Source organism: Cydia strobilella, chromosome 7 (assembly GCF_947568885.1).
Source record: "Cydia strobilella chromosome 7, ilCydStro3.1, whole genome shotgun sequence".
NCBI classification, from domain to species: Eukaryota; Metazoa; Arthropoda; class Insecta; order Lepidoptera; family Tortricidae; genus Cydia; species Cydia strobilella.
The window spans coordinates 1,915,803-1,934,435 of NC_086047.1; the positions used below are offsets into that span (position 1 = coordinate 1,915,803).

An 18,633-nucleotide genomic window follows, 5' to 3' on the forward strand; every position below is an offset into this window, starting at 1 on the left:
TATGATACAATTTGTGTCAGTATTTCTAAGAAATTATCCGGTAAATCACATTTTAAGTTTTGTCCCTATTCACCCCAGCCATCCCTATTCACCCCGGTTGACTGTACCTGCTTTTTAAAACATTTTGTGTCAGAGAGTATCATTTTTCGACACAAAAAGTTTTGAAATGACTGGTCTCAAAATCTTGTTTATCGGCAAGCTGCAATTGAGTGAACATATAAACAATGGTCAAATTAAGTACGCAGGTTTTTTTGTATCTGGATTACTTTTTTAGTCTGAATACCTACATTAACTACCTACACTCGTCCTTTTACAGACGAAATCACCACAAATGAGTTCATTGACCTTCACTTTGAGGCGTGGGTAGGTATATTATACGTAGTCCCAATGTCCATATTTGATTGTTTTATTTTTTCTCATTTTACATAATATTGTAAATAGAAAGAATACTTTTGGAATGGCTGCATTGTTATCTTTTGTCTTATTACTAGGTAAGTAGGTATATACGATGTGATTTTCAATAAATAAATAAGTAGGTACAATGTTTGTGATGGCACTTACATGATATTATATTATATTTTGATCATATATTACATAAGTATATTAAGCGTGCAGTTTCACAACTGAAATATTATTCCTGCTTTTATAATAATCGTGTTCATAAAATATAATTCATATTATATACATTACACTCATTTTATAAACAAAAGTTATGCGTTAAATAACTTAATTTATGAGCATCACTTTTTTACATTTTTAATTACTTAATTACACATTACAAGTAATATTAATGGCTAAGTGTTCGCGTCGTTCGAAATTCGTTTTGTCTCCATTCATTAGTCACATGTAAACAATACTGATTCAAAGTTAATAATTTAATTAGGTAACTATAATTCACTTACAAAGTTTTTTAAGCACACTAATTTATTGGCCGTGGATCGTAAGGCGTCGCATCATGGCCGACGTATCTATTGTTCTTGCGTACTTGGAACCCTTGTCCTGGCGAGGTGTTGTAGTATATGACTCTGCGGATACCGAACGGGTCTACGTAACCGAAACTGCCCGTTCGTTCGTCGGAACTATCCGTTTCCTCCTCATGGTACTGTTTCGGTAGATAATACCGGAACCCGTTTCTCCTAAAGGCTACGCCGTCGTAACCAGGGAATTGAGGAGTGTAGCCATCGCCGATCTGAGCTCCGGCTCTCTGCTTTGCGAGCCAGGCATCCGCGTGTCTATAAGAATTTGGGTTGTAGATATCAACTCTTCTGTATGGTGTGCTGTCGCTGGCGTAGTAACCGTCATCAATGCTGTTAGTGTCGTACGTGTTTGAAGGCGAGCTTGCGGTTATCGGTGGGACGGTGGGTCTGAAGTCGTAATGCGGGGTTGAGGTATCGATGGAGTTTGGCGATACGTGGACGCGAGGTGTTGAGGTCGGGAGGCGAGCTGTGATGGTTACCTCCGAAGGGAAGGGCGGGGCGAAGGTTGAAGATGGCACTGGAGCTCGGGTGGTGGTGCTGAAGCGAGGCGTGCCTCTATTCACTGGCACCTGTCGGTGGGCTGGTGCGGGTGTTACGCCGAACCCAGAGTCTGTTGGCGCTGTTTTCGCTATTTGCAGCGACTCCTGAAAGAAGCGAAATGATCAGCAAAAGATAAAGGGCTTACTATTTCTTGGCAGTGAATTTACATTTTGCTACAGCATTTGGTGTAAAAAAAATGGTGAGTTATTGAGAATGATAATCAAAATCGATAATGTGTTAATGGAATAATGAGACATCATACCCCAATTGGTCGGTTCTGTCCCACAAAAACAGTCTTAGATTTGTATATTCTGTAGCCTTCATTGTCAGCTATGTAGTCTTGCAAACGTAGGTAGCCATCTGCACCGACCCATCCAGTCGTACCTGTATAAAAACAACATAAAAATAAATACGTGATCCAAATAAAGTAGCAAGTCCATAATAATAATTGCGTTGTGGGCGTGGTACCTAACTAAATGTCTCAAAACGAGATCATAGTTTACCATGTGGCCACCCACACTACGTGTTTTTTGTCTGTGTTATCATGTGTGATATATTTAAAGACATAGGAAGTCAAGTAGCAAGAGTACAAACATTATTAAATCTTAATTGCGTCTTTACTGATTGTTTTGGTAATACAGTTATTTCTTGGGCTGAATATGGATGATTTATATTAGAGACCAGGGTGAACATTTTGATGAATAGCCTTATAGAATTAACAACCTATATACGTTATTTTTTTTAATAGAACTATCGTTTAAATTCAGATTTTTTAATTCGTCGTAAAAGACGCGCAGTGTATGTGTCGTTCTAATTTTACTCACCAACAACTAATCCATCTTTCAGCCGGCGCTCCTTCCTGTACTGCCCGTTGTGGGTTTGATTAATGAAGTAGCGCACCTTTGGATATATATGTTGATCTGTACTCACCGACAACTGACCCATCTTTCAGCCTGCGCTCCTTCCTGTACTGCCCGTTGTGGGTCTGGTAAAGGAAGTAGCGCTCGTCTGTATAAGTTGATTTGTACTCACCGACAACTGATCCATCTTTCAGTCTGCGCTCCTTCCTGTACTGCCCGTTGTGGGTCTGGTAAAGGAAGTAGCGCTCGTCGTCCTCATCGGTCTGTATGTGGAACTGGTCGGGGTCCTGCTGCGGGCTGTAGCCGTCGAGAGCGGCTAGCGCACCGCACGCGCATATCTGAAGAAAAAGAAAATTACACGTTCAGTACCCATTTTGCTTTCAACGAACCCAGGGTCTTAGCTTGATAATCTTACATTCGATTTTTTTAATAACGTTTTAATTTCATCTTATTAATATGTATTTGTTTTTGTTATCTTGCTCACAATAAATAATTGAATCGTGCGAGATACCTATTGGTTGGTACCTAGACCTTCACAACAGAAAGCCTATTTTCTTACACATCTGTTTTCCAAGTAATATGTAGCTGTGCGTTGCTACACCGGCCTTCGGGGTTCGGTTAACATCTATTGTTTAGAAGATTACTGATTCCGTCTCTAATTCGTGGCAGCCATTGTTCCTCACAATCCGCCCGATTTTACGGACAACGCGAGCGGACAGAGTAACTGACCAATTTTAAACCTTACTGCAATGAGTTAAAGTATATCACTAGTCATTTAAGTGTGCTGTTAGTCCTGACAAGACATCAGTCTACTCGAGTCTTCTTGAGACCTTCGATGTTTTATTGTTTTAAAGGGATAGAGTAAATAGCTACATCATTGGTCACGTATAAGGAGCGGTAGTACTGGTTTCATGAATATGCAAGTTTGCATAATGTTTATGATCGCATATTAAGTCGCTAAAGTGTTGCTAATGTGGACTTGATACATTGACGCAGAATTAGCGTTGCTCAATAAGTACTTATTAAATCACATTTACAACCGATCGTGAATTGATTTTATTACCTTTATTTACCAACGTTTCGACACAGGTTTCACTGCTGCGACCACGACCAGTGAAACCTGTGTCGAAACGTTGGTAAACAAAGTTTGACCCGTTGAAAATGAGATTTAATATGTGTTCAAAACGGGAAAGTTTTAAATGTTATATTGCAATTAGTTCTCTGACCGAGCCTGGATTTTTTGCTGAAACCGAAACCGGAGGTTTGCTCCAGTTTCCATCGAAAGCGAATCTTCGGTTGAAACACGATTTTTATGCCGAAATCGAAACTTTGGCTGGAGACTGCCAAAAATACAGTTTCGGCGCGGCCGAAACCGAACCTTCGGCCGAAACATGATTTTTATTCCGAAACCTGCCGAAACTGAAATTTCAGCGGGTCATAAACGTTTATTTTGTCTTTTGTGTTAAATATATTAACATGAGAACACTAAATGTCTTAAAGAAAATCTGTTCCTATAAGCCTCATCTCTCTTCTCGGGACTGAACTTATTTTCCTTAAACACAGATATAATTATGATGCTCTGAGGCCTGAGGCCTTAAGTCTCAACACAAGTTGACATGGAATTTTATATAAAGTGCTATCTATATTCCGTCTAAGCTAACTTTGCGCCGATTTCAAAAGTGAGGGGGTGTTATATTTTTATAACGTCATTTTTCGCATAAATAGACAGACATGCATTAGACATTGCGACACAGTCGTTGCAAATGCTGTGCAGAATTAGCTTGGTCCAACTCTAAGTTTAATGTTATTGATGGACTGTAGTCCTTGGCGCCGACAGTTGTTGCTAACGCTCCCACGCCCTGCCCGCGTAGATCTGACACGCTAATCGAGCGCAACTAGTGTTGTATATACTCGAGTCCTTCGAGTCCACTGTTAGACTCAAGTATAATGTTATTGATGACAGTTCTTGGCGCCAACAGTTGTTGCTAACGCTCCCACGCCCTGCCCGCGTAGATCTGACACGCTAATCGAGCGCAACTAGTGTTGTATATACTCGAGTCCTTCGAGTCCACTGTTAGACTCAAGTATAATGTTATTGATGTCAGTTCTTGGCGCCAACAGTTGTTGCTAACGCTCCCACGCCCTGCCCGCGTAGATCTGACACGCTAATCGAGCAACTAGTGTTGGTATATACTAGAGCCTCGAGTCCCTCCAGTCTAACTTAAGAATCAAGTCTGTTTTTACATGCTTTATATTAGCTTGTAATGTATCTGCAATGTATGTAACTATGTATGTTTGTACGGGTCAAATCTTGCAAGTTAAATTTGACCCACTTCCCGACTTCCAATAAACCTGAAATTTGCATACATATCGCTGTTCCAATATTACAGGGTTCTATGTTTCACTTTTATCGAACTGAAATTTGAATTTTATCATAGTGACATTAAGTCGAATTCCAACTATCTTGAAAATGTTACATAGAACCCTGTAACATTGGGGCGGCGATATGTAAGTCGGATAACAATGCAATATTATGATACCATCGAGCTAATCTGATGATGGAGACAGGAGATGGCCATAGGAAATCTGTGATAAAACAAAGAAACCCTATTTTTTATTATTTTATTTTAATAATTTTAATCAGGCAACAAGGCCCATTTGTTTATTATCCATTATTGTGTTTGCGGTTTTTAGAATTGTCTCGATGAGTATTAATAGCCTGTGGAAAAAAAGTACAGTCAGTGATGAAAACTAGTACCAAAAATGAAATATTTTTATGCGTGGATTTTTAATGCGTGTCTCGGAAAGCGGCTAACTTGAAATAAGAATGACAGACTGTACCTAAGTCGGGTCTGTAAAATAGACTCGATGAGGCTGCCGTTCTCACCACTAGCGGCAACCTTGGCTGTGCAATAGTGCTGCAACGGGAACCTTTATTGCACTAACACTGCACTGGTCTCATTCAATTTGTAGCTGTCATTAACTATGTCATTATAACTAACGGCTCGATTTGAACAATGTTTATGTGTGTGAACAGCGGTACGATACTGATCTGTCAAAAGTGACATTTCTTCGACCGAAAAACGTCACTTTTGACACTGACAGATCGGTATCTTAACGCTAACTTCTTATACTACGCTTTTTATTCATGGTTATCTACGAATCATTTTTTGCACAGAAAACTTTGTTTTGTGTTAGAAAAAAAATACTATTGATTGACTGGTAGAGAAATGGTATTAAGTCCGCAATTTGTACCTTCATATATTGTACAATAAAGATTAAATAAATAAATTGGTTTTTGAATTTTATACCCCGAGCAAAAAAAAAACAAAGTTAAAATGATTCTTTTGAAAATACCGTAAAATGCCGCCACTGTTAAAAGAACTGTGAAAAATAAAGCGGATTTGCGTCCCCAGAATAATCACTTTGCGTCATACGTTGCAGTATTATGTACATACATTAAACATGTCGTTTAAGAAGAACTTTCAATCACCTAGATTTTAGATTTAAACCACGAAATGTCACACCGAACTGGCTAACGTACCTAGCAGGTGTTTTGAGACACATTTTTTACAACTGTAAGTTACATATCACATTAATAATCATCATATGCTGACGTGATAAACGTCCACTGTTGTATGTATCCCACCCCTCTAATTAACAAGGTGTATAATGAGGATAAACGTGCAATGTCAGATGGCGCTGCAATAGAGAATATTACGCGAAACTCTGCGTAGGCGGCGCCAGGGCGCCACTACCACAATCTGAGGGTCATAGATATAGGAACTATTTCATATATCTATGCTGAGGGTCTATCGCGAAACAAGAAAATTGAAATTTAGTTATCTCTGACACTCTGGCATATTCGAGCGAAATTTCGGATTCGCGTTTCCCGGTAGGTCCTCTGTAAATAAACCGCCTTGATGCATCAATGTCATATTTTATTATCTCTGAAAATTTGTCAAAAACCTGTTAAAGGTACAGTATGTATAAGTTACTCTATGGTTTACTAAAAAGGCTAGTCCTGCACTCTGGTGGCAGAACTTGTGTTTGGTTCCATGACAGTTGGAACCATTATAATCAGTGGGTTTTTAATGTCATTGTATGAGAAACTTATAGTTGATACAAATATTTTTGTATCATATTATGATTATAATGATTTCAAACAAAACTGCTGACGTTTTATAAATAAGACGTTGAAAGCTCAATAAAGATTATATAATAGAAGTACCTCTTTTATTTAAATTGGGATTAAATTGGCTGTTGCTGGTACAGTCTCCTATTTCGTTCCATAACGAATTATATCATGCACTAAAGTGCAAATGTATTATTGATGACCAACGGCTATGACAAAATGTTCTAGCCATGATGCGTGAGTGGTGTGTTAGCATATGTAGTGTCTCGTAGTAGTCAGTTTGTGCAAGTGCAAGATATCGTCATCTGGGGCCTATTTCTTGAACGGTATTAGACTAATATTATTAGTCCACGAATTGTCAAATCGTATGAGTTGCCATGACAGCACACTAATAATATTAGACTAATATCGTTCGAGAAATGGGCCCCAGGTGGTATAATGCATGTCTCTTCTTCTTCTTCTTCCTGCCTCTGTCCCAGTTCATCTGGGGTCGGGCCTCCTTGTGCATCGGCGCCAGGATATTCTATCCCGGGTTGTCACTGGTGCAAGCTTCTGGGCTTTCAAATCCTTTTCGACGGTTGACCACCAAGTGGCTGGTGGTCTGCCTCTTCCTCTAGGCCCTGTATTGATGTTAAGTACAGTCTTCACAGAGTAGGTATCGTCGCGGCGCATAACATGTCCATACCAGCGGAGCCTACTTTCTCGGAGTTTTTCTGTTACTGGAGCCACTTTGAATGAACCCCGGATATGTTCATTCCTTACCCTGTCTAGGCGCGTAACTCCTCCAGCCCATCTCAACATCTTCATTTCTGCCGTGGGCAGTTGCTGTTCGTGCTTGCTAAGGGCTGTCCAGCATTCCGCGTATAATGCATGTCTAACTAAGGTATTTAAATGTAGATTGAACGCTTTCTATAGCCCCGTAAAATAGGAATGCTAATAGCCCCGTAAAATAGGAATGTTATGTATCTGAACATCCGAACGTCACGTATAAAAATTTGTATTTAGATTAAAATTTACTCAAATCAAACAAAATTAAAATGCACTAGTAAAAGTAATATTTAGCTAATTAATTAATATTGTCAGTATTAAGCTAACTTATATTTTTTCTTTTTAGTCAACAATATTGTTTTATATTTGTTAATTAAGTTCTACACGTGATGTTATGGAAGAGCGGGGTCATTTTTAATGTTTTCATTTTTAAAATAAATAATTATTGAATTAAACAATAACATGTTAATAAATCTATTGTTTTTGTCAATTGCCAAACGAATCATCGAAGACACCCATAACGGCCCGTAATAGACAAAGCCTATGTTTAAGGAAATGCCCATGTAAAATGATTACGGTTGGTGAATACCTATTGTGGCCTTACGGTCTCATGGAATAACAATGCTCACCTGACGACCTACGGACTCCGCAGACGTGGGATGTTAACTAAAAGCATTACGCGGAAATATTCTAATTTACCTCGATGTGAAGCCTCCAGGAAGATATTTTTTTTTATTCCTTGGGCGGAATCCTAAACAACTTGTGCCATGAGCCTTGTCGTTAGACCTCAAATATTTTTTGAATATTTTCTTAATCAAAGGCGTTTGCCAAGTATTTGTAAAGCTGTTAAAAAAATAACAAAATAATTAATATTCAGATGTTTAAATATAACAATTACGCATACCTTAAAAAATGCAAATCGTGATCAATTTCCATTATAAAGTTAAATGATGTGTGCGCACGCGATGTGCGATCAAATTAGCGAACTAAATTCAGGTTAAGCTTATGGTTAGGTATTATTAATTTGTACTCGAATTTGATAAATCTAAGAAAACTAGTCGTAAACTAATCCTACCATTCTGGGGGCTAAGTAAATGACATAGAAATAAAAAATGCCAACCGAAACTAAAATAAGGAAATTAATGATCGGCTGCTACGATATAGAATTTTTTAACAACATTATTTTATACAAAAAATTTATAGTTGATATTTTAATGATTTTATAAATGTCAGTAACGTCCAAATATTCTTTATAAATTGCTGTTATGCTTTAATTTAATTTATTTATGCTTTTTTACATTGTAATGTGTGGTATGTTGTCTTTAAATAAACGGATTTATTATTATTTGTATCTCGTATAAACTCACGGGTTTATACATCCCGGTCATTTGATAGGCGTGGGTGGGGATACAGATCCAACACGTAGAGTCCCTTTGGAGAAGTTTGCTGTTATGTAATACACCAGCTAGAACCCATTCACGGGTACAAATAGATACCCGTAAATCGGTCCCAACAGGCGTAGGGGCTATTATAAACACAGTGGCAAAGAATGCTGGTTATGGTATTGAAGTTTGGCTGGTCAAAAGATTGGGCTATTGCTGAGAGGTCCGGACACCTGCCATAACAATGTCTCTACACGTTATCGAGGCAGGTGGTGACTCGCCGCCGACTAGATGGGCCCCTGAAACTGCCGTCGTGAAGAAGACCAGGAGCAACACCGGTGTGAGCGGCTCAGGGGTGTCGAGAGGTGTGCGCCGCTTTCTACCCAGTGGCTGTTACCAGCCACTGTGCCAACTCGCGTCTTATGCATCTTTCACTTCCACCCCTGGAGCATATAGCTCTAGCGACTCCTCTCTGGATGGCCAATGAAGGCAAGCCAGAGCTGAGAGTCCTGCAGGTCCCCTTGGGGTCCACTCCGACCGATGAAGACACGCCGGAGACGGAGACCCTGACCGACTCTCGGGAGCACTCGGGTCCGTGGGGTCGTTACTCCCCAACAGCTCGCCACAAGCTGCCCTGCGGGCTTATTATTATTATTTATAGCGCAGCTAACATAATTTAAACTTAATGTGTTTCTGTATGTTATTGTGACAAATACATTTAATCATCTTCAAAGAATCCCAGATAATTGATATAATATACACGTTCAGATGTGACGCATCGTGATCGTGCCTGTGTGACAAGGTCTTAAAATCGAGCACTTGGTTGTTATGTCACTCACAAGCGTATCGCTTATGTCTGAATTACATTTAAGGTCACCCAGTATGGGGGTAAACAACAGATACAGATCGAATAATTAGTGATTTGCATATGGATGAACTGAAACATTAATCGATTGGTATTAATCTAATGTACTTGTACTTTGTTGTCTATCTATCTAGGTTAATCACTGTGTGCTTATCTTGAGGAAAAGCAAAATATTTCTAGATGCCTAACTGCGTAACCTAATAAACTATTAAGGCCAGGTGGGGTAAGATGAATATAATTTATTTTTCCCCTCACTAGCTCGGAAAGCCGTCTTTTATCCTTTAAAACAAGCGGGGAAAAACGCATTTTATCCACTAGTGGGGAAAGAAATTTGACCTTGGATGGAGCGTGTTTAAGTTAGCTTTTGACATATAACAAAACGTAAAACGCTCATAATAATGGTTCGTTCGATATTAATTATCATTAAATAAATGGTTTGAGAATTTAATAAAAAATACCAAATTTAGCTTTATTTAATGATTTTAAGTCATAAACCTTAAACTCCATAAGAAACATTTGTTTTTTTTAAATGACGTTGAATGCATAAGTTGAGTCGATGCAATTTCAAAACGCATCGTCAGAAATGTCAACATTGTTAACAAAAATTTTCTCACCGACTCCGACACGTAAAAATACACAACTTCCAGAGTTTTCTGTTATAATATCGTATTATCGTAAAAAAATGAGTGATTCCTGGGATGAAGATGATCTAACGCCAGTGGATGTTGCACTTTCCTCGCCATAGTGAGGGGAAAAGTTTTGTGTTACACACTGGTGCAATTGTATTTTACTTCTCGTGTGTTGAAACACTCGCTACGCTCAGGATTCTATTTTAAAACCACTCGCTTCGCTCGTGGTTCAACTATAGAATCCTTTCCCCTGCTCGTGTTTCAATTCCACACTCGCGGGTAAAATACAACATTGCACCCTTGTATAACAAATAACTATTGCTCGGGGCAAGAGGGAACAGGTATGAGGAAGAATAGTAGATTGTGTCACAAGGGAGCAAAATGACATATTTACGGCGAGGGCGTACATTTGAATCTTAAACGAAGCGAAGGATTCTATAATAGAATCCCGAGAGTAGCGAGGGATTCTAAAGTAGAATCCTGAGCGTAGTGAGGGATTCAAATGTGTTACGCCCAAGATGGAAATAATTTTGCTACCATGTGACACATATTGCTTTTCACATCACCTATGAGGTAATTATAATGTTTAAAAATATTATTTAAGCTAAAAAAAAATGCGCAAAAAAATGTTGAAATAGTGTCCTAGAACAGAAAAGTGTTACTTTGATCCCTCCTAGTAGGGAAGAAAAGTGCCACTTTGATCCTTCCTAGCAGGGAAGAAAAAGCCCTTTTTCGAATTGGTGATGTGAAAAGTAAGTATATTGTCTACCATAGTTTAACAGTTCGACTGAGCGTAGGAAGCCATCAGTGGCCCTATACGTAGTCTCAGTATATACGAGTCCCAGAGCCGTTGAACGGAGACAATATGACATAAGGTTCGTTGCTGATTTGATTGAGGTTGATTGCATCTTCTGATCTAACTTAGTACTAGGTTGAGATTAGTAAGAATCAATGACAGAGCAGTCAGAACATTTGCATTCAAATGCCTTTTTATGATCATTCATTATTTTTGACGCCGTTTACCTGTTTTAATTACTAATAAGACAGGATATTCACTCAAACTTACGAAACTTTTAAATACCTATATGTCTAGCAGCCCAGAGGCCTATAAAAAGGTCTCCCGTTTCATTCTAATTTGAATATTTATTTTGATATAGCCAAAATTGCATTTGTGGTATTTTCTATAAAAAGGGACCTTATTGTCGATGGCGCTTACGCCATTATTAACGATGCTCCGATATAAATACAATGATGCGCGACGCTGTGCGGCGTAAGCGCCATCGACAATAAGGTCCCTTTTCATAGAAAATGCCCCATTTATATTCGCAAGTTTGATGTCTGGGCGGCTAGAGGTTAAAATCACAAGCACAGGTTACTAGCATTTGTAGTAGAAACAAGTTTGTATGTCTAATGTCTTATCAATATCGCCGGATGAAATTTGGGTTTTATATATTGCCCTTGCACAGACGCCTACTCTCTTTCAATGTTATCCGATAGTTGCAACAAACCTGTAATTTTCCTGCGGCAAAATTTAATGTATGCAGTACGCGTAGGCTTCTAAATTTAATGTATGCAGGTTCCAAAGGTTCACAGAGAACGGAACTAAATATTAAGATAGCGGTACCGGTATTTAATGACAGATATTAAGTTACTAAGCAAAACATGCAATTCTTGTATTATGACGATGAAAGTTAATTCCTCATTATGTTAGTTAATTGTGTTAACGATTTGTGTCGTAATTTTGCCCATGTAAATGAAATAGTTGATATTTTGATGATATAAATAGCAATGATTAGCCTAGTTCGACATCAGTCACTTGAGCTGCCTGCAATCGAAGACTTCACCTTCAACCTTCAAAATGAAACTGGTAAGTCACCTTTGAAAACACGAATTTAATTTTTATTTAAAAAAACGAGTGGAGCCAACTGCTATTTATTTTTAACACCTAAATTATTATTTTTGTTGCGCATTCTCTATTTATTCATATCCAGAAAATGTAACATGACGAACTGGCATAGAATCTTTCCTTCTATCTGTACCTAGTTATATCTAATATAGATTGAAGTTTTCAAACAATCGTACACTAGCTTACTTAAATAATTAACGCAGACAAGGAAACGATTCAAAGAACATGCCCTTTCTTGATTTAATCTGTCTAAAAGAGTGTTAATACAAGCAGTTAACAAAGTTTTTGAAAACAGATAAAACGTAAAATTGTAAAATGTTCGTGGCCCGTTAGATAAATCTAGACACAGCGTATCCACAGTAACTAACGAATGCTTTCTCCAGTTCGTAGTAGCTGTCTGCCTGATCGCCGTCGCCGCGGCCGCGCCCGGGAGCCCCGCTGAGACCTCAGCCCGTCGCGCGCTCCCGGCTCTCCAGCATGAGGAGATCCATGACGAGTTCGGGCAGTACGCGCTCCGCTACGTCACGGCTGAGGGCACAGTCGTCTCCGAGCGAGGCCGCCTCGTCCCCACTCCTGATGGCACGTCCTACGTGCTCATCACCGAGGGCGAGACCTCCTTCATCGGTGACGATGGAAAGACCTACGTGACCAAGTATAGCGCCGGCCTGGATGGTACGCGCGTCGAGGGCGCTCATCTTCCCACCAATGTTGAAGCTACCGCTTAATAAAATCTAATTTGCTTGATATACATTTAAAAATGGTTTGTTTTGTTCTACCCATACAGTATCTCATAGTGTTGTGTTCCTGCCGGTGAGTAAGGTTGCCAGGAGCGGTATTCGACATGCGTTAAGTGACGTTTCGTGTTGAACTTCAGTTCTTCTTCTTCTTCTTTTAAAATTATGGCTTCAGCCCAGTGGGACTATTTCGCCAGTATCAAGGTATTGAGAGGTTTACAAACGACAAAAATTGTACGGTTGTACAAGACAGTGTACGGTGATTTGTTAGCTCTTGTAAATCGATAGCTAGACTTTACAAGAAGCACGTGGACTACCGGCCGTTGACTCCAAGATGTTGGTTAAACGCGCTTCAAAATTAATTCTCCATTCACTGCACACTACCACATTAGTTTACTGTATAATAAGCTATCGATATTACACTTTAAACAATATTAATAAGCAAAAAACAAAGTAATTAATCACGATGCTAACTATCAAGATGGCGCTCGAACCGGAAGTCCGAACTTCAGTTGAATGGAAGAAATCGTGTGTTGTCAAATAGGTAAATTTGACATTAGCAATCCACAGTTAGGTGACAACGAAACCAAACCGAACCACGCAGAGTTCAGAGCCATTTTAAACCGTATAGTAGTAAGAAAACAAAGTTGATTTTTGTTGCATAATTTTTTCAATGAATGAGTTTTGGTGTACAACCAAATGATACTTTCCACAGTTGATGAACAAATGATTCATTCCACTGTTGAACTGATGTTGAAGCCGAAACTGACAGTTGTGCATCTCGAATAGGGCCCCTGAGCTCAACGAGGGATAGGAGTGTTAGGGTCGGCAACGCGCATGTAACTCCTCTGGAGTTGCAGGCGTACATAGGCTACGGAGACTGCTTAACATCAGGCGGGCCGTATGCTTGTTTGCCACCGACGTAGTATAAAAAAAACAGTCACATTGTAAAAGCTTTACTACGCGCCTAGGGTATACTCAAGAATAAGAATCATTTATAAACATTATGGGAAAGGCAGACTCAATCCAATGGTACATGTTTGACTACAGGGAATTTCGTTAAATGTTGGCAGTAGTGCTTGTGTAGATACGACACACAAAGCTAAAGAACCAATGCACCTACGGTCGTCTTAATCCAGTATCTCAAAATAACTCAAAATAATTCTCATCTACTGGAAGGTTAACTGGAAGAAATCCCTTAAAGGGATAAGTTCGCCTTTGTACTGCCTATTCTGTGCCATATTTGTGTTCCGTGTTTTGTACAATAAAGAATTTAATACATACATACATACAAACATACATAACTTTAACTGACACACTATGTTATGCGTTGAAGCTTATATTTTTAAATGTGAACCAACAAGCTTTTAAGGAGTGTCAACTCTAGCCAATTATCACTAGACACAAGGCCTTTTCTAGTGATAATTGACTTAACTTGTAAGGCTAAAGCCTAATTTAAGTCAAATAAAACTATTTTCAAGACCTCTTTATTAATCACCTAAGTAGGAATGCGGATTACAACAATTACATGCAAATCCATTTAGGCATAGCACGGTAATTGACGGCAATTTTTAATTGATTTTGGTTTGAAGTCATCGGGTGACGTACAAGGTTGTATGATTCATAACAGTGCCTAGATTTGGTCACCATTTTGCGTATAGTAAAGGTAGTTTTACACGACACATGAACCCTGCTAGGTACTATTTGGCCAATCATTTATGTTACGATTTTCTGAAGGGTTTTTAATAAACTTCGCTACTCTGCCCATAACGCACACGGGTGGTGGTGAAATTTATACGTGGTGGAACTTGTGGGGCAGTTAATGATGTCGTGTGATTGCATTGAAAATGTATTGGTATGATTCTTCTACCAGCATTGCTATCAGAATAATAGATTAAATTCGAATCAAATCGCTTTGGAGTTATGTTTCTCTTGTCCTAGGCGTTTTACGCAGTCATCGAGGTTCCAAAAGCAAGTATGCAACGTGTTAAATGTGAGGGACCTGTATTGAACAGTGAATCCCTTTATACTTGGTTAACAATGCCCTTGTGGTACCGATGGAGTTACAATAAGTGCATAATATAGCCACGATTATCCTCTTCCTAAGCGAACCGTACGCTTGTATGCTACTCGTATTATGTATAAATGAATAATAATTTAACATTACTTTAAAGTAAAACAGTACTACGTAACCAAAGTAGTAAATCGTGTAACCTAGTCCTTATACAGAGTTTATGCGCCGCGCCGACGCCAACGGCCTTATAAGGAAACGAATTAGGGCTGGCACAGACGGGTGAATGTGAGCGCGCGAACGGCCGCCGGACGTTCGCCCACGTGCGACTGTCATCTGTCATGTGACATGTGACTAAACATACAAGGTTTTTTAATTTTTCTTTAAGGATTTCTGTTTTATTTAATATTTGAGATTGATTGGTCACTTTAAATAAACGAGATAATTTTATTTTCTACTAGATTTTGCTCGCGAAAAATGAATTCATTAACAGCATAGCCTTTTGCCCGCAATTTCACCATCTTACTCTTGGATTTTAGAATAAATAGCGTTTAGGTACAGCAGTTTCAGTTTTAGGTACCTACATCTCATTAATTGGTTTGCTTGTGTTAGTAACAAGCATGTACGTAAGTAAATAAATTGGCAGCTGTAAATACAAATACAAAAAATACAAATACAAAATATTTATTGCCAGAAAACATTGTTAACAAATTTTTCACAGTGACTGACACTAGGCTGAGCCTGTCCTGCCGAGTCCCTTACAGGAATTTAACAGAATGCAACACGCATGCAATAGGAAAAATAGTTAATAGTATTTTCAAGTATACACATTTATCCAGATGAGGTTTAATATTATATTATATTTGAATAATCGAAAATGAGTCTTCTAACACTTTATAGCACGAGGAAAATCTAGATTAAACATGTCTTATCACAGAAAAAGGCCAAGATCTGGTTCAGTTTACATAGTATTTACCTATCTACTCGTACATTATTATCTATAGTTTTATTCCTACCTAATGGTTAATGAGACTGAAATATGTAAATAAACTTCGTAGTATGAAGAAGACGGAAATGCATAGGTACTTATTTAAATCAAAAATTCATTACTTTTAATACGTAGGTACATATTTAGTCTTATTTTATCTATAAGTCAATAGGTATTTGATTAAACTATTAAGATTCGATACTCGCCAGTGATTGTGTCCGTTAGCTCGGAAAGAAGAATCTGATTAACCGTCAACTCGTCAAATGTAAATTATTGAACTTTGCATTTTTTGCTCATCGTATCAGGTATCAGTAACCTATAGAAACCTATCAGTAACCTATTTACCCGTACCATGAGTCACTGACAGTGTCAAAACACTCAAAACTGACATATACTTACTTTCTATATATCTCGCTCGCATCAATATACGAGTACGAGCGAGATCGCGAGCACGAGCGTTCCGTTCTCGATAGCGTTTATGTCAGTGCCAAACTGCCGTTTGGTGGTGGACACTTGAGGCTTGAGACACAGCGTGACGTATTTAACCATCAAGTTTATGCCGCAAATGCATCGGTGTCGCTACCTATTTGGACACAATGTACAAGTCATGTCATTGTTTCTTTTACGGATTCATGTTTTAATCATTTTGATGCGCAATCAACCCAGCGCCTGATACAACTAGCGAACAAATCAAATTAATTATTAAGAGGATTATGGACGACAGTTTCTCCAGGGAAGTCCCTATTTCCTCCCTGGATATTCAAATTATAGAAATATTTTTACACAATTTATTATATGTTAACCATAGCTATGCCCCTTAATTGATTATGGGAGCGGAAAACAATTTCAATATTTTTTTAAAAGGTAACATATTCATTACAAAATCGTAAAAAAATCAAACCAAATTTCGTACCATTTGGAGTTGAAACTCTAGGTCCATGGGGTCCCAGCGGGCACACGAAGAGCTGGCGGCTTCCTCTCACAACGTATCAGCATTGCGATACAGCGAGGAAATGCCGCCAGCATCCTTGGTACAATGCCTCAAGGGCCTATTTTAGATTTAAGCTAGTTATTAATTTCGTTTACGTAGTACCACTGTATATATCTTGTATGTAAATAAAGAGTTTTTCTTCATTAGTTGGGTATGATGTATATTAACGATGGCTGTATATATCAAATTGCGTAAAAATATTTTCTTTATTGATAAAAAAAAACGTTTATTAAAAAAAATGTACAACTAAATACCTACATATTTTCTTCTGCCAAACCACACAGTGGTGATACCTTGAGGGGACTACATTTGCATGGAGAATCGGTTACGTGACTTGGTCCCATTTCGTGTTAAGTATTTTTTTTATTTGTGTCTTTTAAGTAATGACAGTAACTCTACTACATTAAATTATAAACTTAAATACATGGCATATAAAAATGAAAAAGTGACCAAGCCTTCCGGTGGCCAAGGCCAATTTGTTATAGATAATTACGGTGGATAGCCAAAATGATAATAGTACATCGACAAACGCCAAAAGGAAAGGTTTTTTTTTTTCAATAGGCGTTCTCTATTAATGGTAATCTTGGTGAGAAAGATAGTCTTATTGCGATTCCTATAAGAGGAAAGAGAAAATAGTGCCATGCTTTGTCCTTATCACCGACCGGGTGGCAATAGGTAGGAGGCGATGGCGAAATACCGAAATTTATAAGAGTGAAAGAGATGCTGCCCAAATTCTCTATGAATATTCTTTCTCTTACCCCCGGTCTCTCGGTGGCGCGTCTATAACTACTTGTATAATACTATGTCTATGGCTTGGCAAGACGAGCGCCTGATGTTTGTCAATAGCATTAAAAATAAAGCTTCCGTGTAGGTTTGCTTTTTTTCGCACTGGCAACACACCATAGCGTATGCCTGCCACCACGCATGGCTGCCAATTTACAATGGAAATCCACTGTAGCATAATTATTGTGACAGGAATGTCACGAGCAATGAGATCAGCTGCTTTTTAAGGCACTGATCTAATAACTAACCATATCGCTTGTCTGATTAGTTTTAATTTATTTTTGGCATTATGAGCCTATAGTGGATTGTAAAGGCTCATTACCTCATTAGGATATGCTACCAAAGATAGATATAACTCCGTAATAGATGTTTACAGTCTAAGGAAAAAACGTGCCTCGAAAATCAAGAAAATTTGATTCTCGTTCAGAGGGCGCCACTAGTTTTGGCCCACTGTCGTATAGATGGCGTTGACTGTTTCGTTTGTTATTTAACAATTTTAACGCATATCAGTGGAAGAACATGGGTCAAAATCATAAAAATAATTAATGCATTTAAAAAAAATCATTTATCTATATTTAAATACATTTTATCGTATTTTTATAAATCTTAATTTTTAGTTTTAAAGTGTGTCGACAGATGGCAGTGAATTTACTGGGGTTACAAAATTTACTATGACAGTACCGCTCTAGTATAAGTTACTCTATGATGGTACAAAATATCACGTTTTAATTTGCATGATTTCGTATTAATGTTTAGCTACTTTACCTACTTTAAATAAATAAACGGTTGTTTTTGTTGTTTCAAACATTAATAGATATTACGAGGTTCTAATCATACGAGGTTCTAACGTTGAAATTTTACATACGGATTTCTTTAGTACCTAATTAACAGGTTATATTAAGACTTCAAAGAAACTGGGTTACATTCCCGGGAACATTCAAAATTTTCATAGTTTTACTCGTAATTCATGAGTAACTATCGCGGTAACCGAAGACAATATTAATATATGATACTTTTGAAAGTGACTAATACTTACATAAATATTGTCATGATAAAACTTTCAG

At 38.2% G+C, this 18,633-nt stretch overlaps 2 protein-coding genes across 7 annotated transcripts in view; one reads left to right on the forward strand and one right to left on the reverse strand.

The window, feature by feature from the left end:
- Positions 1-73: 73 nt before the first annotated feature.
- The window catches only part of LOC134742909 (uncharacterized), a 172,026-nt gene continuing 153,466 nt past the window's right edge, over positions 74-18,633 (reverse strand). For 5 of the 6 annotated variants that reach the window (XM_063676115.1, XM_063676111.1, XM_063676114.1 and 2 more), the window contains exons 3-5: positions 2,550-2,715; positions 1,780-1,901; positions 75-1,621 (exon numbers count right to left, since the gene is read on the reverse strand). In XM_063676115.1, the coding sequence (XP_063532185.1) occupies positions 920-1,621; positions 1,780-1,901; positions 2,550-2,715 (990 nt within the window). In that variant the 3' untranslated portion in view covers positions 75-919. Of the gene's footprint in view, positions 1,622-1,779; positions 1,902-2,549; positions 2,716-18,633 lie in introns of all 6 variants that reach the window. The other variant, XM_063676117.1, reaches the window with a different exon arrangement.
- LOC134742705 (flexible cuticle protein 12-like) lies at positions 11,914-12,787 on the forward strand. Its single transcript, XM_063675894.1, has 2 exons — positions 11,914-12,023; positions 12,446-12,787. Exons 1-2 carry the CDS (start codon positions 12,015-12,017, stop codon positions 12,785-12,787), a joined length of 351 nt encoding a protein of 116 aa, XP_063531964.1. The 5' UTR covers positions 11,914-12,014.